Source organism: Chrysemys picta, chromosome 3 (assembly GCF_011386835.1).
Source record: "Chrysemys picta bellii isolate R12L10 chromosome 3, ASM1138683v2, whole genome shotgun sequence".
In the NCBI taxonomy this organism is placed as follows: Eukaryota; Metazoa; Chordata; order Testudines; family Emydidae; genus Chrysemys; species Chrysemys picta.
The window spans coordinates 164,532,545-164,556,286 of NC_088793.1; the positions used below are offsets into that span (position 1 = coordinate 164,532,545).

Here is a 23,742-nt window from a genome sequence, read left to right on the forward strand (position 1 = left end):
GGGGGGGTGGGGCTGCGCACTCTGGTGGATCAAAGCAAGTTCGATATAACACGGTTTCACCTATAATGCAGTAATATTTTTTTGGCTCCCAAGCACAGCGTTATATCGGGGTAGAGGTGTACTATACAATGGCTTGCAGATGGAACTGGACAATAGATATGGAAGACGGTGTAATTTGTAGAAGAAGGGACTGTGAAACATCTGGGTCCTATTCCTGACTCTCACTAGCTAGTTGTATAATCACTCATTGCTCTAGGTCTCCCTTTACCCATTTGAGTAACTTATCTACTGTAACCTCACAAAACTGTTGCAGGGCTTTACTGAAAGGTGAACTGCAAAATAAAAAAGTTTGCCATTTGCTGCTCCTTTTGTGATGTGTAAAGATTGTTTAAGTTGCCACCATGCACCCCTCCACATGGTCTGCCTATGAAGTGTTCTAAAAGTCTCACCAGGGAGAGAGTAGAAACTCTTTACTGAACTAGCTATATGGACTCTGCTATAGACAGAAACAAAGATGAAAATAGAGTGAAAAGGAAGAGCTGAAACTTAACTGCGGTAAAGAGGCAAGTAGGCCTTCAGACTAATCACAGCAAGGGAAAAAGTGAGTAAGGTTTTGTCAATTGTAGGCAAAACTGGCACAGGAGAGTTTTAAGGTGCAATTTGAACGAAGTGAGTTTCAGGTTGATGGGGTAGAATAATGGAAAAATAGCCCTTTTTCTCCTCAGTCTAGTCCCTTCCAAAAACCACATGGAGGATGAATGGGAACACTACAGTGGGGTTAAGCAGTAGGCTGAAGTTAGGGAAGCATGGAGAAACAAGTCACAGAGATTCTTGAAAACCATAAGGAAAATTTAGAAGAGTAAATCTAATAAAACTGGGGGGGTGGGGTGGCGGGCTAGGAGATGAGAACAGTCTGGCTGCAGCATCGTGGACCCTCCATGTAGCTTAGAGGAGCAGTTTTCAGGTGGCCTATGGTCTGGAGCACTCCTGGGTAAAGTATTCCTGGGTACTTTACCTCTGAGACAGAAACAACACTGCAGTTCAGGGCTTGTCTTATACACAAGCAAACCAAATTAAGTCTGCTTTAATTCACACCTTTAATTATCTTAGTGCATGTCAGTGTATGGACAGTCTTATTTCGAATGAAATTGTCCATACGTTGACTTACGCATGAATTAAAGCTGACTTAGTTTGGTTTGCATGTGTGTAGACAAGCCTTCAGTCTGAGCAATGGACTTTATTGCTATTTGTAAATCCAATGCAGAACTCAGATATTCTAGAGGCTCTCTTGACCAATATAATATATATTTCTTCTTTAAAAACACAAAAAACCATCTTTGCCCTGTGCTGCCATACCTGTCTGTCTTTATCAGGTATTTCTTTGGGGTAAAGTCAGTGTGATCAAATGTGCAGAAAACACCAACATGTGATAGGTAGCAAATACACATGAGGACAAAATCAAAATGCAAAGTGATCTGTAGAGTGGGGGCTGTGGGTAGCATGAGGAGATTTTGTCCTAAAAAAATACAAAACCCACCCAGGCAGAGGTTGTGTGCAATCAAAATGGGTAGCTGTAACTAAGCCATACCCATTACATTAATGTTACTTTCCTCTTGTGTTTCTAATAACAATTCCTTCAGGAAAGAATTGGAAGAATGATGGGAAGATGGTCTATATGTGCCCCAGTTCTAAGTGGTCCCTAATAAGAAACTTTCTTGGGGATGTAGCCCTTAGAAGAGGACATATGTTTATCTATTTTGTAATTTATTTGCTAGTTTCTAACATAGCAATTAGCTTTGTTACTAAATACTTTGTCTTTTGTTCTATTTTGTATTTTCATAGTTTGAACGTCACTAAACTAACTTAAAACTGCTGAATGCAAATTGAAAAAGATATACACCTTCTGTGTGGTTTCTTTTTATCAGCAACAGATCACAGTATGTTCCTCTTTTAACTCTGCAAACTGAAATTCAGACACTGATCAGGTTTTTGTTTTGTTTTTCAGATTGTTTCAAGAACAAATCCAGAGGAAGTCCAGGAGGTAACACATTTACATTTGTGAAAATGCTTCATTTCATGTTCTCGTTACTAACTTTTGAAGTATCTTTTACTTAATTTAGTAATTCCTGTGTGTTTTGTCAAAGAAATGAAGCAAACCTTTTTTGTGTCCATCTGTCTTTTGTCTTAATAATTCAAAACCGAATAGCTAAGGTAGCATATTGCAACTTTGCCGTCAGTGATGAGTGGCGGGGGAGAATTATGAACCACACCTCGTCCCTCTAACTTTGGACGGCACTTCAGATTCTTAAACCTTGGGTCGAGTGCTGTACCTATCTTTAGAAATCTCACATTGGTATCTTCTTTGCCTTTTATCAAATCTGCAGCAAAAGTGTTCTTAAAACGAACATGTGCTGAGTCATCATCCGAGACTACTATAACATGAAATATATGGCAGAATGTGGGTAAAACAGAGCCAGAGACATACAGTTCTCCCCCAAGGACTTCAGTCACAAATTTAATTAAGCATTATTTTTTTTAACGAGCATCATCAGCATGGAAGCATGTCCTCTGGAAAGGTGGCCGAAGCATGAAGGATCATATGAATGTTTAGCATATCTGGCACGTAAATACATTGCAATGCTGGCTACAAAAGTCCCATGTGAATGCCTGTTCTCACTTTCAGGTGACATTGTAATTAAGAAGTTGGCAACATTATCTCCCGTAAATGTAAACAAACTTGTTTGTCTTACCAATGGGCTGAACAAGAAGTGGGACAGAGTTTTACAATGTTTTGTTTTTGAGTGCAGTTATCTAACCAAAAAAATCTACATTTGTAAGTTGCACTTTCACGATAAAGAGATTGCACTACAGTACTTGTATGAGGTGAATAGAAAAATACTATTTCGTTTACAAATATTTGCACTGTAAAAATAATAATAAAAAATAATATAAAGTGAGCACTGTACACTTTTTATTCTGTGTTGTAATTGAAAACAAAATATTTGAAAATGTAGAAAAAAAAACAAAAATATTTAATACATTTCAATTGGTATTCTATTGTTTAACAGTGTGATTAAAACTGCGATTAATTTTTTTTAGTTAATCACGTGAGTTAACTGTGATTAATTGACACCCCTCGTTTAAAATCCTGCTTTTTCTCTAAAAGCCAGTTGCCAGTTGTTGTGAAACTTCATACAGTGTAAGTTCTTATGCACTCTCTGGATTTTGTATGTAGTTTTTTGCTTGGTTTCTCTCATATGTTTTTAATAGGAAGTCTTCCTGAATCTGATCTCTGGCTGAAATTTTTCTTCGTGAGTCCTACTTTTATTGTGGACTATCTTAAAAATAGTCTGTACAAAATTTAGTAAATGGGTGGCTCCTGAGTAGATCTTAGTTTTCAGATGTTAGAGTTAGGATCACTTTTAGCTATTATTGATGTTATAACTGAAAATTTAAGCACAGTGCACACAATCCTGTCTAGCGGCCAGGTATGCACCCAACCTCCGTCAGGAGCTTTTCTATCAGATTTTTATCCCACAACAGAGAGAGATTTATGTACAGTCATTGAAGGACTATAGGCAGCTGTTCTTCTATCGTCTCCCCCTAATAGGGTCTATATTTACCACCATTAATCATTTTAATAACCCTAGAAAATAAATGCACCTACTTTGTTGTGAAGCACTTAGGCATGTAGTACCCCGACACAAACCCAGAAAAGTTGAGCCACTTTACAATACATATTTCCTCCACTCATAACATTAACGTTGCTACAACTACCACAGTTCGTAGGCCATCCACCGCAGCCTTCAGTCTGCTTCCCTCACCTTGCAGCCTTCCATCTCCCCTTTTAACAGCCCTTTTGGATGTAATCCTTTACCGTCTCCCAGCACAACCAACTACTTTATCAAGTACCCCCAACTACTACTGTGGGGAGAGGGAGGGGAGATAATCGGGTAAAGCCGTGTGTGGGGAAGGACTAAAGGGGTAATGGTAACTGTGTGTGTCTGGCTCAGGGTGGAGAAACCAATGTTTATTGTAGAAGGAAGGTGTGAAAAACAGTTACTAGTGCTCCAATTATTCTAACCATGACAAACAGCCTATCACATAAAGAACAGGAGTACTTGTGGCACCTCAGAGACTAACAAATTTATTAGAGCATAAGCTTTCGTGGGCTACTGCCCACTTCTTCGGATGCATATAGAGTGGAACATATATTGAGGAGATATATATACACACATACAGAGAGCACGAACAGGTGGGAGTTGTTGTTAGTCTCTAAGGTGCCACAAGTACTCCTGTTCTTTTTGCGGATACAGACTAACACGGCTGCTACTCTGAAACCAGCCTATCACATCAGAACTATTTAGGCTTTGCAGAATTAGATTTTTATATATATAATATAATTTCAACAGATAGAAAAAATGCTTAAGCACTGATACTATTTTTACATTTGCAGAAATTATGGGGAGTGTTGACAATTATTTAATGACAGTAGACATAGAGACTCAAAATTAAATCTTTATAAACTATTAAAACACAAGTGGTCAACATCACATGTCAAAATATACAAAGTAAATATCCTTAAATCAAATCATACCTGTTTTTGCTATTCATTTTTTAGTCCATTTGTAACCAGCCTAATTCAGAAGTTTAGATTACGGGATTTTGACTCTACATTTTCAAGCAGCATTTTTCTTACTTTGCCTATCTGTAAATTTTGATTATTATTGGTGGAAATATTTTTTCATCGGTTTGTGTGTGTGTGGTATAATTGTTTACTGACATTTACCTTTAAAAATCTGATCCTTCCAAGCCTAACTATAACAACTAACAATGTATTCACACTCTCACCAAATACCCTTTACTGCACTTCTCTAGTCCTCAGATTGCAGTTTGTCATCCACCCTCCAAATCAGATTCCTCTCCAGCATGTATCCGAATGGGAACCTTGCTAGCTTTGCTGAGGCAGCATCCTCGAGAGGCGTCATTTCCTTGAGCTTGTCAGGGGATGACAGGGTAACCTTGAATCCTTTGCTTTGCAAGGTGTTTTAGATGCATTAATTCTCTCCTCTTGGCTAGTGTGAGATCACTTGCATCAGTGAAAAACAATATTTTGTTAGAGTGAAACTGGATCTTGTGCTTTTTTTTTTCTGCAACCCTTTAGTATACGATCCCAGTGCCAACATTCCTATAACTTAATGATCGTGGACTTTTCATTTTCTTGAGCAGTTTTATGTGTTGGTTCTGGAATTATATATAAAACAGTGCTCATCAGCCACCCTATCAAAATTTGACTCCTTTGTGGTAGCTTGGATTGGGCACTCAAAAACTTGAGGCATCCATAATTATTAGTCACTTCTGAAAATTTAGACCAGGGAATCCTCTCCCTCAGGAAGTCCTAGATTCCTTGCTTTGTTCTCCTGAGACCTGACCACTACAAAGAGCGTGCCTACACTACTAACTTTTGCCAGCACAAGTTCGTTGGCATAAAGACACTGCAGTTAGTTTATCGCTTGTGCACTTGCATACTTGGCTCCTTGCGTTGGTGCTGCATGCACTCACCAGAGGTGCTTGTATCAGCGCACAGTGCAGTGCACCATAGGTAGGTTTTACTGCCTAATTTTTTCCCCTGTGGAGAAACTTGCTAAGCTAGCTGTTAAAAGAAACCACTAACAGTACTGATTAGAATCTGTTTAGTGTCTTGATTTTCTTAGTTTGTTGGCAACTCGTTTTGGATGACATAGTGCACTTATGATAAACTGCTCTTGCTTTCAAACACACTTAGCAACAATTACCCCAATGTGAACTATTAAACTCATTTATGCTTTTCCCCCCCTTTCTGCTTCAGATAGTCGTTTGGAAGAGATACAGTGACTTTAAGAAACTGCACAAAGATCTCTGGCAAATTCATAAAAACGTATACAGGCATACAGAATTGTTTCCGCCTTTTGCAAAAGCAATAGTATTTGGTAAGCATGCCTTCTTTTTGAATTGCTAAAACTGTTTGATATTAGCTAACGAGTCATAAATACATCTCATTCTGGAGCTGCCAGCCACGCCTTTGTACATGCTACTGCTAAAACTTGTTTTGGTTTTAATAGTCAACTCTTTGTCTCATTATGAGGATCTTAATGAGATATGGGTGAATCACAGTTCCGTGGTTTTAAAGTTATTGACGTGTACTGAAAGTATCAAAATAACGTAGAGTGTATCCTCTTATTTGCTTTCAGTTAAAGAACTATATGCTTTGAATGTTTATGGATGTATGTTACACTTTACAGGCATAAAAACATGAGGTCCCTGTTCTTAGGAGTTTGCAATCTATAACTAATATTGGCTATGTGACTAATACTTGTATACTGTAGGATACAAAGCAAAATAATTACACTTGTTCTTACACCAAAAAGATGGTTGTAATTTTTAATGATCTTTTTATATTAAAGTATTAAACTATTTAGTGAAGGAAAGGATTTTTGTCTCTTAAGAAATTAATCTACATTCCCAGTTTTATCTAATTATGTTTTTGACATCACAATTATATCTAGAGCAACTGGTTATTGCATCAGAGGATTTATAATTTCAGGTGAGGAATAAGTAGCAAGAACTAACTAGCTCTTAGGAACACAGATCTTTATATTATTGTCCTTAGTAATAAAGATGAGAAGAGGAAGCGCTCCAGGAAATGTGTTATTAAGTAGAAACTGTTTATAAATGTGTTTCCTTGAAGAATTATTTTTATAAGAAGAATTTGAGAATTAACTTTTGACGTAGGTGATCAAGCTTTAAAAGTGGAATCAAATGGACTTCTAATAAAGTGGAACAACTCTACTGGAAGTTGTATTGGAACAAATGGTATAATTATAATAAATGCAAAAAAAGTTGAAAACTGTTACTCCCAACAAGAAATATGATTTTAAGATTTTAAAGTGGATTAATGTGCTCCATTTTAAGGAGAAATGGGTTTGTCCTAGGTGTCTTCCTCAGTGTAGAATTGCTTGTGTTTTTTGTCATAACCTTAAGCTTACTGTAGGTTTTTCATAGCGGGTACTAAAAACACACTTCTCAGTAAGTGCATACCACTCCTATTACCTTTAAAACATCAAAGGGAGAATAGGTTCCATAGCTTGTACCCCAAGACGCATGATTAAAAATAAACCTCTTCTTCCCATACATATTATTTATGACATAGTTGACTCTGAACCTAATTGCAATAGGAACCTCCCTCTCTCAAATCCTTTAGAGACATTCCTGGTTTTTGCGCATTATGCCACAATAATCATTGTGAAAAATTTTGTTTACTTACACATTTATGTGGAAAATCCAAAGGTGTTCAGATCTATTTTCATCTGAAGAAGTGAGGTTCTTACCCACGAAAGCTTGTGCTCCCAATACTTCTGTTAGTCTTAAAGGTGCCACAGGACCCTCTGTTGCTTTTCACAGATCTATTTTGTAATTAGAGTATTCTTGTTTCAGAGAGCTTTGTGCTCAGCAAGACAAAATGGGGCTGTGGCCTCTTATTCCACTAATTCTCTTTCTAAGAGATATTATGCATGTGGTATTTAGGAATGGTTGAGAATATTGTCAATACTAGGGTAGGATATTGCCAGTACTAGGCAGTTTACTTATCCCTATATGGAGTACCTAGCAAACACTTGTATGTATATGTGTCTATAATTTTTAAAATGAAATTATTTTGACCATTTTAATTTTGTTTTTTAAGATTAAAAGTGATTAAACCATTTTTACCAAATTTCAAATTGGCAAAGCTAACACTCAGTGTTCCCAACTGAAAATTCTAAATTTAAGGAATTCCCCCACACCCCCAAAATAACTTTAATTCAGTGGCAATACTAACATCTCTTCACCATACCTGTGTTTATAGCACCCTATAAATACTTAACTTCTCAGTTAAGAACAGTCTAAAACTGGACATTTTAAAATGTATATAGACTGAAAGTAAAAATCTCACTCTTATTAATGTTTTGAATTCATTGAGGTATCACTTCAGGATATTCATTCAATGCTAACAAATACTTTAAGGGGCCTGATTATTATAATAGTTCTAGGAGCTTTTCGGTGGTCTCTCCCGAGTGATTATGCATGAGTCAGACCCTGCTCTGTGCTCAAAAATCCTGTAAACTTCAATGAAAGGTCTGCACTCACAATGACCGCAGAATTGGGCTTTATTCCTTAAGCATGTCTCTTGGCAGAACTACCCCGTACATTCGTTTTTTGTCTTTTCAAGATACATTGTTCATTTTCTCTAGCCTCTACTTACTGTTGCACACAAAAACCTACGTTAAAAGAACGCTAAGGTTGCAAAGTCAAGCACTTAAAATTTGGAAATGCCAGAATTAAGATTGCCTGTTCAATCTTAATTTGGGCCCCCTTGTGCGCATACGTTATAATAGACTTCAATTACATGATCATATACTATATTTTTGTCCCATGGAGCCCCTGCCTTATTCAGAGAATGGTTCAGCTAAAACTTTCCAAATAAAACTCATTTTTGAGGCAGATGCCCAGCTTGAAAAAGTTCAGCCTGAATAGTTAAAGTTGCAAAGTTTTTTATAAGCAAACTGAAATCAGGGTCTTATAATGAAGAGTGTAAAGTAACCTTAATTATAGGTGTCACTACATGTTACCTGAGCCTGTTGCATTTGACACAAAATGGTGTTTCCTTCTGATAACTAATAGTGGATGTGAAACATGTAAGTGATTTACAAGAAAATTGAGTTGTGATGTGGATTTTATGGATGCCTGCGTAGAGCCCCCTGAAGTACACAAAGGGCTTTGGCTCTCTTCCAAAGCTGAGACTGAATAGCATTCAACTTTGTTTTTATTGTGCTTATCTGTGAAATTAGATCTGGGGTGAATATCAGTGCCATGTCAGCACTTGCATGCTGCATAGTTAAGTGGAGAATATATTATCAACATAATCTTGAGTTGATTTTATATCTAATTTACAGAGGAGCATGATCATTGTTCAAGCCACTTTCAAAGCTGATACATGCTGTCCAAGATTTAAATTGAAAACAAAGATATTCTCTAGGAGTGGAGAGGAGAAGAGATACCCTATACTGCTTTATATAGGCAAGATACCCAAAAAAGAAACTAAGAGTTCTTGAGAGAGATTTTAAAAGTAATTAAAATGGATGGAAATCTTAAATCTGAGGCTAGCCAGTCTTGCTCAAGCCCTGTGAGCTGGAGTAGAATTGTGGGTGAAATCTCTTCTGAAAGACACCCTTATTCTATTGTTTTATACACACACAAATGGCTACAGTATAGAATATAAGGGGAGAGAATCTACAAAACTATTCAGTGTAGTTATTTTTCACTTCTTGTACAAAGAGCCTTTCTTTAAAAAAAATCACATTTAAAATAAAAGCAACAGAAAAGCACAGGAAAAGAGGTAATGTATAACAAGATAAAATAACTTATTGGAAAGCTAAAAAGGAATAAAAATGGATGAAGCTGCCTTTTATTCCAGTTGAGGCATTTCTTAAAATTATTCAGGGAATCTTTGTTCAGAAGATCAGGTATGGTTGCTTGTTTAGTGGAGGATAAAGTAAAATGTTGGTATATTTTGAGTTGTTGCATATAGACATTTTATTTTCATGAAGTGTTGTATTTTGAACTGCAAGATCAGTCCCATTTGTATATTAATTCCTTTTCCTCTAACTCTACATTAGCAATTAATGCTTTGCTGTATTCTTCCTTCCATCATATGATTTTTGTCCCCTTTGTGGTAGCCTTTAAACTGGTTATTTGTTAGTACTGCCATTAGCTGCTGACTTCTGAAAATGTGTATATATTTTTTTAAAAGTTTATCATTTTAGTACAAGGAATAGCAGATGATGCAGTTTTCAAACGAGCTTTATCAGTTGTTACAGCTGCTCTTATTTTCTGTACAGAAAATATTAAACTTGTACGGAGTCCCAGTTGTAACATTTAAAGAATTGAAGAGAGTACTCTGAGGCATCAAGGACTGTGTGGAAATGGAAGAGCCATGATACACTTCCACCTTTAGTGGCATAAATAGTTGAGAAATCTGCAGAACTGGAATGTTCGTATTTCGTGCTTTAGTCCCACAACTTTTGAAAATGAAAGGCTGTAGTATGTGTATCTCTTCTTTTTCTTTCTTTTTTTTTTTTTCTGGTACAATAGTGCTGGTTATATCACAGGATGAAACCCGTTGGGGAAACTTTCATATTGCTTTCCTGTACTTCACCTGGACTTTTTCCACTCTTCTCACAGGAAAAAACACATTGGCATGGACCATGGGAATTTAAAGTGCTGATAACAGAACCAGCTGTTTAAACTTCTTTGAATTGTCATGTGGCTGTTACCATTAAAGTATCCTAGTATCTGTTTCTAGGAAGTGACCATTCTCAGTTTGGCTGCAGAGATTCATTTTGATTCCTGCACAACCATGAAACATGAAGGGAACATAAATTGAGGTACTAGTTTTTGACCCATTGTAATCTCTATGCACAGCTGTTCACATATTTGCAAAACAAGAGTATTACTCTTATTTATATAGCATCATGGATGTGCACAGTACTTGAGAGAAAACAGAAGACATGGTGGTAGCCCTGAACAGGGCCGGCTCCAGGCACCAGCGAAGGAAGCAGGTGCCTGGGGTGGCCAATAGAAAGGGGCGGCACTCGTCCGTTATTGGGGCGGCACATCCGGGTCTTTGGCGACAATTCTGCAGTGGGGACGTCTGGGTCTTTGGTGGCAATTCGGTGGCGGGTCCTTCAGTCCCTCCCTTCCTCTTCGGCAGCAGCTTAATCACACTCCCCTCTCACCCCCCGCTTGGGGCAGCAAAAAAGCTGGAGCTGGCCCTGGCCCTGAAGAGTCTGAAATTGTATTTTAGTTTGGCCAAGAGATGCAGGGAAGTGAAGGTGACAGTGATGATTTTAGCATAAGAAGGCTTCATGCAAGAAATCTGTTTGAAAGCACTTAAGGCCAGATTTTCAAAGGTAATTAGGATTCAGATCACCAGCTAGGAGGATTTTCAAAAGTGCTGAAGTAGGTTAGGTTGGGAGGTTAGGTGTCTCACGGTTCAGATATACCTTTGAAAATCTGGCCCTTAATGGTTTACTCCCGGGGGAATTCTTCATCACCGCACGTGTGCAGAATTCATGGCCCCCGCAGATTTCTTTGCTTACCCGCAGAAAAATTATTTCTGATGGGGAAGTAAAAGGAAGCCGCAAGAACGATCATGCACCCACTCCCTGGCAGTGCAGACAGCTCAGTTTGAGCATCCAGAGCAGCCGGTAGAGACATAAATCACCACCTGGGGGTGGGGACGGACAGGATGGAACTGGGTAGTGGGGTGTGTATGTGTGAGAGAGAGAGACACTCCCTCTTGCTTGCTACTGCAGCACGCTCGGCGTGGAGGGCTTTGGGATATTCCTAAAGAGGTAGGCGTGGGGCAGGGTCTGTTGCCTCAGGCAGAGGAGAATGTAGCAGCCTGCCTGCTTAGCGTATTGTTCCCACTGTTCTTAGTAAATTCCCCCCAGAGTATAAAACAGGTGTAAAAATGTTAAGGCTCCTTTACATTGCCAGAGTGGTGTAAAGGAGCTTTATTGTAAAGGACAGTTTAGCCTTATAAATGCTTATGGTGCTTTAGAACTGGTCTAAATTTTTGGATTGAAAAAATTTGCTATCGAAATGTGCTCCATGGACTGTTTGCTACTGACCTTTTTGGAGATGGTCAGTAGCCAGTATAAATTTGTGAGTTTGAGTCCCTAGCCCTCACTTGCTCTTCAGGTGCCTATGATGCAACACTGAGCATATGGCTGCATATATTTGCTGACTAATAACTAGAAGTAAAGGGTCAATACTAGCTACATTATTATTAGACAGAGGGGGTTTGGTGGTTTCCTCCAATGCTCCCCACTACCATTCTCCATCCATTGTATTGTAGTGTAAATAAATTACCAAAATAATTGAAACTAGCTGGATTATGTTACATTATTTTGACAAAAATATGCAGAATTTTACAGAATTTTAAAATATTACATACAGAATTTAAAATTATTTTGGTGCAGAATTCCCCCAGGAGTAATGGTTGAGAAGTGAGAGACCGATCCATCCAAATATAGGAGCAGTTAACAAGATTGCCAACTTGAGAATATGAGGGGGAGTGGGGCAGGAGTATAGGAAATGAGAGCCATCACTGTGATCAGTTTTTCTGACTACTGTCAGTGACATGGCTTTATACAAGTGGGTGCACTTATATATAGTGCACAGACAAGCCAATGTGATCTGATATTTCTACCTCTGACCTTCGACTATTATAGTTGATAGTGGCCCTACTGAAACAGCATGAGTTAAAGAACTAAAAAGCATTGCAATTGCTAAACTTTTAATGGGACAGTTCAAATCTGCAGTGTGCTTTTTGTGGATGTTATAGGTTCCAACTTTTTGGAGAGTGAGTGGCGAGTGCTCAGCTGGTTCCATGATTGAGGCCATAATTAAGACTGACATTGACGAGTGTATTGTCAAATAGAGCAATGTACCAGTTACTTTTAGATCTCAGTGGACACATGTTAGTGTCTCTTGGCTAATCAAGAGTGTTGCCTTACATATTCTTAGAACGAGAGAGCCAAGGATTCCTGCCATGGCTGCCAGCTTTCATCACTTAAGTGGATTGCAGAAGACAAGACTCTAGGGACAGTTGAGACTCCGAAGTGTGAAGATTGCCACAGTCTCCTGAAGCATTTGAGTGACTCTCGTAGATGCAGGGCATTCTCTTCTGAGGGTTTCTTGTAAAGTAAATGTTCACTTTAGTTATTTCTAAAAAACGTCAATTCATATTTCTGTTCTAGGGCGGTTTGATGAATCTGTGATTAAAGAAAGAAGACAATGTGCTGAAGATCTGCTGCAGTTTTCTGCCAACATCCCTGCTCTATATAAGAGCAAACAGTTTGAAGACTTTTTTAAGGTTCGTTAATATTTCTGTGATAATCCAGATGTGCCTCGCCTAAATAGCAATACAAATGACGTTTTAATACTGCTGCTCCTTTACTCCGTAAATTGTGAAGTGACTTTAGGCCTGATCAGATGCTCTCTTTGAGGTGAATGGGAGTCTTTCCATTGACCTGGCTGGGAGCTGGAAGTGGGGCCCTTAACGAGTAAGGACACTGTACCCACCCTCTAAATTGCAAATATTCTGTAGGGCGCTCAGGGAAAGGGCTTTGGTTTTTTTGTTTGTTTGTTTTTCATTGACTTATTAAACATACTGGAGGTCTGCAGAGCAAAACCAATGCTATTTGATCCAAGATGCTCTGGAGGGAAATAATAAAGTATAACTATTTCTGTATTTTTATGCAGCTGTTAATATACTTTGAACTGAGGGAAAACTAGTTAAACTTTTCAGTATTGACTGTCATTAGGGATTTGTAATACAGTTTTGTAACAAAACAATAATGTATGTAGGAAGCCATTTGCAAACTACTACAGCTTTGGCAGCTCATAACTATTTATGGTAACCAACTCCAGGATGTGGTTTAGGACAGCAACTAACTTATTTGGGATTTTTATATTAAAATCTCAGCATATAGTTCTTTCCATATTGAAAGCACCATATGCAGAATAACATTTTAAGAGGTTTGATTTACAGAAGATAAATCTAAAAGCTTCCTACAATGTATGTTTTATTATTAGTCCTCAATCCTGCAAACACATATGTACATGATTAACTTTACATACATAAATAGTCCAATTGAAATCAATGAGATTGCATAGATGTCTGAAGTTCAGAGCCTATGTGTTTATAGTGATATCAAGATAAAAATCATACTTAATATAGGTGAGTATTTTTACCTTTAACACATTATGAAAAAGTGAATTTTAAAATACTTATTTTAATTCACATCCAGCTTTGGTATTGACACAGCTAATAGGCTGGACTGTTCCACTTTGTTGTCTTGTACTGCAGCAACTGCATTTTGTGCCTGGGTTATTTTTTGAAAATATTTCTATTTTGATTAGGTTTTGTATGGTTTAAAAACACACAATTAAAAACCCCTCCCTTGCTTAAGAAAAATAAATGTTATGACCTAAAGTACTTGAGTGTCCATCTTAAATTAGAAAAAGCATCTGTACCTAGGGTTGCCAACTTTGTAATATTTTAAAAACCGGACACTGCATCAGGAATGCTGGAACCTCCCCTGCCCTTTCCCCCTGAGGCCCTGCCCCCATTTGCACATCTTTTCCCCTCCCTCCATCACTTGCTGCTTTTCCCCTCTCCCCCCTTCCCTGCGTGGGTCGGGAGGGACTTGCCTGCAGAGCCGGGGCTGGTAGGAGGTGGCCCTGCCTGAGTAGGGGCTGGTGCGGGTAATGATTCGATGCCTCCCCCGCCTGCAGTGACCAGACTTTGGGTGTCTGATCAATAGACTTTTTTTTTTTTAAACTTAATTTTAAGTTGGATTTTTAAAAATTTATATATAGTTTAAAACAACCCCTCCTCCTCCCCCCCCGGAGCACTGCTTTACCGCGTTATATCCGAATTTGTGTTCGTGTTATATCGGGTCGCGTTATATTGGGGTAGGAGTGTACTTTGTAAAACGTAAACTGCTAAAAAATTAAAGGAAAGTTTCAAAGCTGTGTTGAGTCAAGGTTCAGCTGTAAACTTTTAAAAGAACAATCATAACATCTTGTTCAGAGTTACAAACAACCTTCATTCCCAAGATGTTTGTAATGCTGAGTTTTTACTATACATGTTTGCTGTCATGTTTTTAAGAAGTCAGACCTCTGAACTGGTGGAATGCACTGGCTAAGCATCTGGAACCAGTTTGTTGAAATGCAGACAATAGTAAATGCTTTTGACAAGACTTTTGACATGAAATGCTTTTGACGATAGTAACCTCTACAACAAATGCAGGGAGAATATTTTCTTCATTTCAGCTTATTCAACTAGTTCAATTCAAGTTGATTTAAAGTTAAACGATTTGGGAATTGAATAGATCTCTCAAACCCAATTGACTACGTCCACCTTCTTTGCTGTTGTACGATAATGAGACTATACCTAGTATATAACAGTTAAATGCATATTTTTTCCTCCTTTTTTCAGGGTGGTGAGGTGCATGATGGGTCTGAATTGATTGGGCCTGTAGAGCCTTTATCTGATTCCCTGATTGACAGCTTATCTGACTGCAGTTCTGAAGGTTGGGTTTCTTCTGTGATGTAATCTGACCTCTTGGTTTTTTATAAGCAATTAAAAAAAATCCTTTCAGTGCTAGAAGGCTACAGGTTATGTGGCTGTTCTTAGAATCTCTTAATGTTTAGCTCTCACAATTACTTGTATAGTATATTCTATATGTTGATTTAAAGTTTTTTAAAGCTTACAGATGCTAATATAATAATGACTGACTATTTTGCTTGTCCAAACAAGGAAACAAACTGTTGAGCTGTTTAACCCCTGAAGGTAGCTATTATATCTAAAGGTAACAACATTTAAAAGGGCACTGTTTGATTATTTAAAAAAAAAAAATTCCGATGTGCAACCTTCACACAGTGTGTCCTTTTTAAAAATTCCTTTGTAAAATGTTTACAAGGATCTCTCTGCTACTTGATTATATATTTTAGGTATTTATGTGGCCTCCATCATAGTAGCTGAGTGACTCACCACCTTTAATCTAGCTATCTTCACAACACCCCTGTGAGGTAGGGAAGTGCTGATACTATCCTCATGTTGCAGATGAGGAACTGAGACAGAGAAAAGGCTAAGTAAGTGACTGACTTGCCTAAGGTCACATAGGAAGTTTGTGGCAGAGCAGGAAATTGAGCCCATGTTTCCCAAGTGCTAGGCTGGTGCCCTGGCCCCTGGACCATTCTCCTTCCATGTGAAATTTACAAGGGCTCTTTTTAGGAAGGGAGAAATACACTGATTATTAAGGAGAAACTGTGAAACTGATTAGACACTAAATTCTGTTGAATGCACAAAGTGAACAAACTTGAAAAAATACAGAATTCTATTTTCTGAATCCGATATAGTAATTTTCAGTAGTGTTTGCAACTACAGGACATGCATTGTCAGGCATAAATGTGGCTTCCAGGTTGATGTCCTTTCTTAAAGCCTATAATCTAACCAGATTACTGGGATAGACCAATGAATTCAAAACCAACACTGAAAACAAGAAATAACTACATTCAAATCCTCTAGATGGCAGTACTAGTACTCAACTGTGACTTTTTTTCCCCTCCTGATTTATGCAAATATCTAAACTTGTATTCCTGTTCCAGGCAAGTTTAACATTGTTAAATGCAAGTGCTTCCAAGTCCTATTTTACCCCCCCCCCCCCAGCCTTGGGATGACTATTGGTCCTTTAAATTATCTTAGGACTCCCTTTTTTGAAAGGGAACTGATGAAGGGATTTACTTACAAAGGATCTGCAGCATTCTCTCACTCTTGACTCTTTAGCTCCGAGGGGCTATAAATGTTGACTCTGTAGCAGTCAAGAGCCTGGCTTGAGTTTCCTGCATGGCATTGTCAATGACCCCTGCTAGATCAACGAACAGGCTCTCAGTTGCCTTTTTAAACTGTGTTGTGCACTAGTTATGGGCCAAATCTTTTTTTTTTTTTTTTTTTAAAAGGGTGGGGAGGGGAGAGCCTAATGTTAGGATCCTAAAATGAGATGCCTTCGTTTTCAGGAGGGCGGAGAAGCCACAGCTCCCAGTGATTTTAAACACACTACTTTGGATGCTCCACCCTTCTGAAAAGTCAGGCTGCTGATTTTAACAGTCTAATTTTAAGCACCCTCCTTTTAAAATCTTGGTTATGATTCTTTAGGCACTTGGACACTACAGTGAAGGGGGGGGTAGTACTTAAATTCATTTCATTATTTTGTCTTCTATTAACTTCAGTGTTTCAAAACTTGGGTGTAAAGATGGAGGCTTCCTTTCCAGAGGTAAAAAGTATTTTAACAACAAATAGAGAGAGACTGAACAACCTAACAAAAAGCATTTCTAAAGTTCAGAGAGCAGGAAAATCAACATCTTTTTTGTACAGTTTTTTTCTGAAACAGATTACCTTGGGGGGAGAGAGAGAGAGAGAGGGTTTTTTTCAATATGGTTTATATATAAAGATTTCTTCATTTGTTGGAGTTCTATGTACAAAAATGAAGAAATCTTTCAATATGGTTGAGTCAGCATCTGAAACTCCATTCCAAGCAGCAAACTACATGTGAATAGACGCGTGCCTACACCAAAACAGGCCAGTGGTTCATCTAATTTGGAATCTTGCGTCTAGCGGTGATCCATAATCTTCTGAGGAATACAAGTTTTCTCAGCTAGACCCGGACAATTGTGTGAAACTTTATTTATCACTTCATAGTAGCTGATGCTTGAAGGATGAGGGTTAATGGCCTTCATAATCCTTATTAATACTAGTATGATGGTAGATGTTAACAATATGCTCAGATAGGATGCCACATTAATTCTGAAACCTCACTCCATAGCAAAATATTAGACTGGACCAAATGCAGCATTATAAGCGATGTGCAAGCCCACTGAACCCAATGGGATTGCATGAGGTGTACACAAGTACGGTACTTTTGGCCCATTAATTTTTTTAAGCTTGAGTACTCATCCCCTGTTAGCTGCATCATAGTACAAATGTATAATGTTCCTTTCTCTCCAAACAAGCAGTGGCCCCTCTTCTACCTTGCAAGCATGTACATATACACATCATACCTACCTCTTTCCCTCCTCCCCATCCAATTATTCTCCTCCTATGCCAATTGCCAAATCCTCTAGACAAGTGACCTAGGGAGTCTTTCTTTCTATGTGCATTATCATGGCCACCTTCTCTTTCCCCCAAAATGAATCCATTCATGACCTGGCCCCACCCACAGAACAGTTTCAATGTGTCACCCACCTGGAAATTGGGAAATATTCTAAGGACTAGTTCAGAAGTGACCTTGTCATTTATTTTTGTGAACTTTCTTAACATCTTAACCATTATTTCCTCTTTTGTGACGTTCCCGTTTATTTTTAAACAGGCAAGTATAGCTAAGCCATCCACTTTTAAGGACACTAATAGGAAAAGACGTGACGGTGGGTATGTCTACACTGGGGGGGGGGGGGGGAAAGACGTGCGGCAGCAAGTCTCAGAGCCTGGGTCAACTGACTTGGGCTCGCAGAGTTTGTGATGTGGGACTAAAAATAGCAGTGTAGACGTTCTGATTCTGGCTGGAGTGCAGGATCCGAAATCCACCCCCTCACCAGGTTGTAGAGCCTGGACTCCAGGGCAAGTGGGCACATCTACACTGCTAGTTTTAGCCCCGCAGTATAAGCCTGAGTCTGTTGACCGGGGCTTTAAGACTTGTTGCCGTGGGTCTGTTTTTTGCAGTGTAGACATACCCTTTCTTTACAATGGGGGAAAAACTAAGTCTGCTGGTCTAGAGGGCCTATATACCCCTCATCTAAAACCACACCTATTTAAGATATATTGCCACATCTACATAACTTCACCCCATAAATAATGCTTCTTCAACCCACACTCCTAGCTAATTGCTGTCTCCCCCAAACAAAATCAACTGACCACCCCAGTTAATGAATTCTGGGCTCTCAGCACCTAAATTATGGGGTCTCCTGTAAATGCACAAATTATGGATTCTCCATGTGCACTCTCCGTTATTAGTGAATTGTCTGCTCTCCCCTTGCCCTCCTGGTAAGGAGATCAGGCCCTCCTTCCCTTTTGCAGAGCTCTAGGACCCGCAGGAGAGACACTGCTTCCCAGAAATCTCAGTTCCTCTTCCTGCTTCTCTTAGACCTTGTGTACTGCCACTTTACAGTGCTGCAACTTTCTCGCTCAGCGGTGTGAAAAAACAGCCCCCTGAGCGCTGCAAGTTTCAGTGCTGTAAATTGGCTGTGTAGACAGTGCACCAGTGCTGGGAGCTACTCCCCTCATGAGGGTGGCTTTTTTATTTATTTATTTATTTTTTAAACAGTGCTGGGAGAGCTCTCTCCCAGCGCTGGTGCCGCGACTACACAACCATGTTAAAGCCCTGCCGCTAGTGAAGACGTACCCTTAGAATGGAAAATGGTGCCTCTGCCACTCTGTTCCCGCTTCTCTCTTTGCCTTATGCAAAAGAACAGTGGTGTCCTGCACTCTCTGCCTTCCCCAAGGCCTTTTCATGAAAGAGCAAATGGGAGTGGCTCTACTTCCTGCTTCCTCTTCCCCTCATTCCTCTTAAAGGAACTAGTCTCTCCAAAGACCACTTTTCTATGCAAAAATTCTGCACATCCTTCATGAGAAGGTGAGTGGGTCCCCCCCCCCCAACTCTGTCTCTAGAGCTTTGGAGAAAGTTTAAAGGAATTTGGTTTTGTTTGAGAACCACCTGGGTCATGAAACATTACCTGGTGTTGTGGAGAATCTCTTGACTGCAATGGTAATGCACAAGACAGCAAACTCATGGCAATCGGGGGAGGTCCCAGATGACTGGAAAAAGGCTAATGTAGTGCCCATCTTTAAAAAAGGGAAGAAGGAGGATCCGGGGAACTACAGGCCAGTCAGCCTCACCTCAGTCCCTGGAAAAATCATGGAGCAGGTCCTCAAGGAATCAATTATGAAACATTTAGAGGAGAGGAAAGTGATCAGGAACAGTCAGCATGGATTCACGAAGGGGAAGTCGTGCCTGACTAACCTAATTGCCTTCTATGATGAGATAACTGGCTCTGTGGATGAGGGGAAAGCAGTGGATGTGTTGTTCCTTGACTTTAGCAAAGCTGTTGATACGGTCTCCCACAGTATTCTTGCCGCCAAGTTAAAGAAGTATGGGCTGGATGAATGGACTGTAAGGTGGATAGAAAGCTGGCTAGATCGTCGGGCTCAACGGGTAGTGATCAATGGCTCCATGTCTAGTTGGCAGCCGGTTTCAAGCAGAGTGCCCCAAGGGTCGGTCCTGGGGCCGGTTTTGTTTAATATCTTTATTAATGATCTGGAGGATGGTGTGGACTGCACTCTCAGCAAGTTTGCAGATGACACTAAACTAGGAGGCGTGGTAGATACACTAGAGGGTAGGGATCGGATACAGAGGGACCTAGACAAATTAGAGGATTGGGCCGAAAAAAACCTGATGAGGTTCAACAAGGACAAGTGCAGAGTCCTGCACTTAGGACGGAAGAATCCCATGCACTGCTACAGACTAGGGACCGAATGGCTAGGTAGCAGTTCTGCAGAAAAGGACCTAGGGGTCACAGTGGACGAGAAGCTGGATATGAGTCAACAGTGTGCTCTTGTTGCCAAGAAGGCTAACGGCATTTTGGGCTGTATAAGTAGGGGCATTGCCAGCAGATCGAGGAACGTGATCGTTCCCCTTTATTCGACATTGGTGAGGCCTCATCTGGAATACTGTGTCCAGTTTTGGGCCCCACACTACCACAAGGATGTGGAAAAATTGGAAAGAGTCCAGCGGAGGGCAACAAAAATGATTAGGGGTCTGGAGCACATGACTTATGAGGAGAGGCTGAGGGAACTGGGATTGTTTAGTCTCCAGAAGAGAAGAATGAGGGGGGATTTGATAGCAGCCTTCAACTACCTGAAGGGGGGTTCCAAAGAGGATGGAGCTCGGCTGTTCTCAGTGGTGGCAGATGACAGAACAAGGAGCAATGGTCTCAAGTTGCAGTGGGGGAGGTCCAGGTTGGATATCAGGAAAAACTATTTCACTAGGAGGGTGGTGAAACACTGGAATGCGTTACCTAGGGAGGTGGTGGAGTCTCCTTCCTTGGAGGTTTTTAAGGCCCGGCTTGACAAAGCCCTGGCTGGGATGATTTAGCTGGGAATTGGTCCTGCTTTGAGCAGGGGGTTGGACTAGATGACCTCTTGAGGTCCCTTCCAACTCTGATATTCTATGATTCAGACTTCAGGGTTTATCTCAGAATTTTCTTTCGCCCTTTCATGTATTGCTTCAATGGGTATGTCTGGCAAGATGATAAAACAAACTCCCATTTGCGGTCCAGCTGGCAGTGCCAAGTTCATGGCTTATTCCAGACATCTGGTGCAGGATGTTATTCTGGAATATTGTTTTCCAAATTGAAAGCTTGTGTGTCTTCTTAAATTGTATGCATGTTTGCAAGTCCCTCAAATCTTAAATTTCCATAAGAATTGTGGAGCAGCAGAATAGTCTATAGTGGGATTAAATGCCATCATCACAGTTGAATTTGGATACAGTAATGTGGTACTGAGGTTTCATGTAGTTCTCCTAAATAGGCACCTTTGCTGTTTAATCTTTTTAAACCTTTAAGGCCTCAAGGAATTGAAAGAATTAAAACCATAGTTATGATGATGTAGCTGTTTTGGCAATCCAAAATGAATACATTTGAAAGCAGGTTTGAGTGCAGTTGCTTCGAACACACCTCTCTATCTGTGATAAGACTGCATCAATAAGTCTCTTCTTCCCTTTGCTTGATATTAAATTAATGTATATTCTGTGATATAAAAATATATTTAATGCCTTTCTCCTCTGTCCTTTTTTAGTTCAAAAGGATTTAAGTGGACTCGATGATGTGATGCTTACCAGCCAATCAGAATGTGGAGGTAAGATCTAGAAATAGCTTTGTTTATATATCTGCCATATAGTCAAAATAATATTGTCGAGTTGAAACTTGATGCCTTTTATACATGATGATATATACAGAGAGAAAAATTATAACCTATATATAAAATGTATTTGAAACCAATGTGTCACAAATATCGAATTGGTAATTTAACAACTTGGGCCACTTAGCCTTACTAACTTAAAGCAACATGAAGTGTTTTGTTTTGTTTTTTTTAACAGTAAGCAATTACAGTCTGAATTCATTTTGTAACATCATCCACACAAGTAGGGTTAGCCATGTAATTTCCAGGAGCCCAAATGAGAGTGGGATCTGAAGGTATAGATTGGCTGCTAGTTGCTTAGTCTCCTTGCATTCTCATTGTCGTAATGAGGAATTTGGGCCGAGAGTTGCTTTTGGAAGCCTTTTGCCAACTTGGAGAAAATTGGGTTTCTTCCACAAGAACTCAAAAATCTTGAGGTCCCAAGAAAGTGCTGGTATATAAGGCTAGTTCTATACTTGAAGTCTTGTGATGACGTACATCAAAAAACCAGGCGAGGTAAAGAGTCTGTACTCTATGCTTGAAATTCAAAATGGAACAGGAATGGCAAGTCTTGTGATAGAGAATTCCAAAGGGCACTTATGGTAGAGGAGAAAATCAGAGCATCAGTAGTCCTTCTGACCTATACCAGAGATGCTACAAATAGTTATGGAGGCTTAACTTGAATATACATGGTGGGTAACAAGAAATAAATTGTTGTTTCTCAGAGTATTAGTAGAAATACTAATACTAGCGACTTTAATTTCTTTGTACACACTTGTGATCATACTTCCAGGTTTCTCCAGTGATAGTGACCTCATCTCTTTGACAGTCGATGTAGACTCTCTTGCCGAATTAGATGATGGAATGGCATCCAACCAAAATTCTCCCAGTAGAGCTTTTGGTCTCAGCCTTGCTTCAGAATCCTTAGGACAAGGTGCTATAGCTTATGATTGTGAGTGGAGCAAACCTGAAGGTGAGAGGGAGAGCGAGAGCCGGAGTCTGTTTACTGGGAGCTTAAGACACAAGCTTGGCAAACATGATTACTTGGAGAAAGCGGGGGAGCTGATAAAGCTGGCCTTGAAGAAGGAGGAAGAAGAAGATTATGAAGCTGCCTTTAGCTTTTATCGGAGAGGGGTCGATCTGCTCCTGGAAGGTGTTCAAGGTATGGATCTTCCCTCTGCATTGAATGACTTCTATGATATGTTATCTTCTATTAATAACAACAATTTAGTAAGTGCTAACAAGGTTCTGTTAAATGGCAAATGATGTGTAGTTGAGAACTGAAGTGTGTTTTCTTATCTGAGACTGTTTTCGAACAGTAATGCTGAGTGTCAAATACCTGTTCTCTTTTCAAACCTGAAGCACAACCACAATCTAAATGCTGAGTTCCAGTTTGTCTTCTCTATCTAGTATAACTCCTGTAAATATCCCTTTTATTATACATAAATTATTCTTTATGTACCATTGGGAATGATTATCTATAATACTCAGAATTTGCAGAACTGTTGTAACATAACTTAACTTACATGGTTAATTGAGGGTTAATCATCACCTTTTGACACATGGGGGAAACGCTCAGGTTAACTTTCCAAACACATCAGGGAGCAGAAGTGTTTCTGCCTCCCAGCCTTCTTCCTAGTCCACTAGACCCTCTTGCCTTCTCTAGCTAAAAGACGAATATACATGTAAATGTTTTTTCAAATTCTGTATTATAGAGCTATTTGCAATGCTAGAGGAGAACAGAATTGTATGCACTCATGACCTCACCCCTGTAAAAAATGCAGACGTTAAACAACAGAACATCCTGCTTGCCACTCAAGGAAGGGTTTTCTCTCTTCCATCTCTGATCCCCAAAAGCCCCAAATTACAGCCGCCTTTCAAGCCAATGAAAACTAAAATCTACTAATATTAACATCTGGTCTGGCTGCAGGAATTGTAGCAGAGCAGTAGCATGTGCTTTGTACAGGAGTGAATTCAGATCCTGTGCAGTACTCCCATCCTATGCTAGCCTGCTGAGAACAGAAAACTGGAATCCAGATCCAGGTCTCATTTGACAAGTGCAGAGCTCTAACCACAGATCCACTGGGTGGATTCAGAAATTAACTACAGTAGTTCCAGACAGACTAGTTTTCAGATTTTTATTGTAT

General features: G+C 39.5%; 1 protein-coding gene across 8 annotated transcripts in view; it reads left to right on the forward strand.

Moving 5' to 3' along the window:
• RPS6KC1 (ribosomal protein S6 kinase C1) overlaps positions 1-23,742 on the forward strand; it is a 197,417-nt gene that overhangs the window by 16,332 nt on the left and 157,343 nt on the right. For 7 of the 8 annotated variants that reach the window (XR_010599874.1, XR_006174385.2, XM_065589449.1 and 4 more), the window contains exons 2-7: positions 2,006-2,041; positions 5,849-5,969; positions 12,840-12,955; positions 15,086-15,179; positions 21,494-21,553; positions 22,389-22,757. Coding sequence is in view for 6 of the 8 variants with exons in the window: in XM_065589449.1 (XP_065445521.1) it covers positions 2,006-2,041; positions 5,849-5,969; positions 12,840-12,955; positions 15,086-15,179; positions 21,494-21,553; positions 22,389-22,757 (796 nt within the window). In the remaining 2 variants the exon portion in view is untranslated. Of the gene's footprint in view, positions 1-2,005; positions 2,042-5,848; positions 5,970-10,306; positions 10,461-12,839; positions 12,956-15,085; positions 15,180-21,493; positions 21,554-22,388; positions 22,758-23,742 lie in introns of those variants that run through there. The other variant, XM_065589451.1, reaches the window with a different exon arrangement.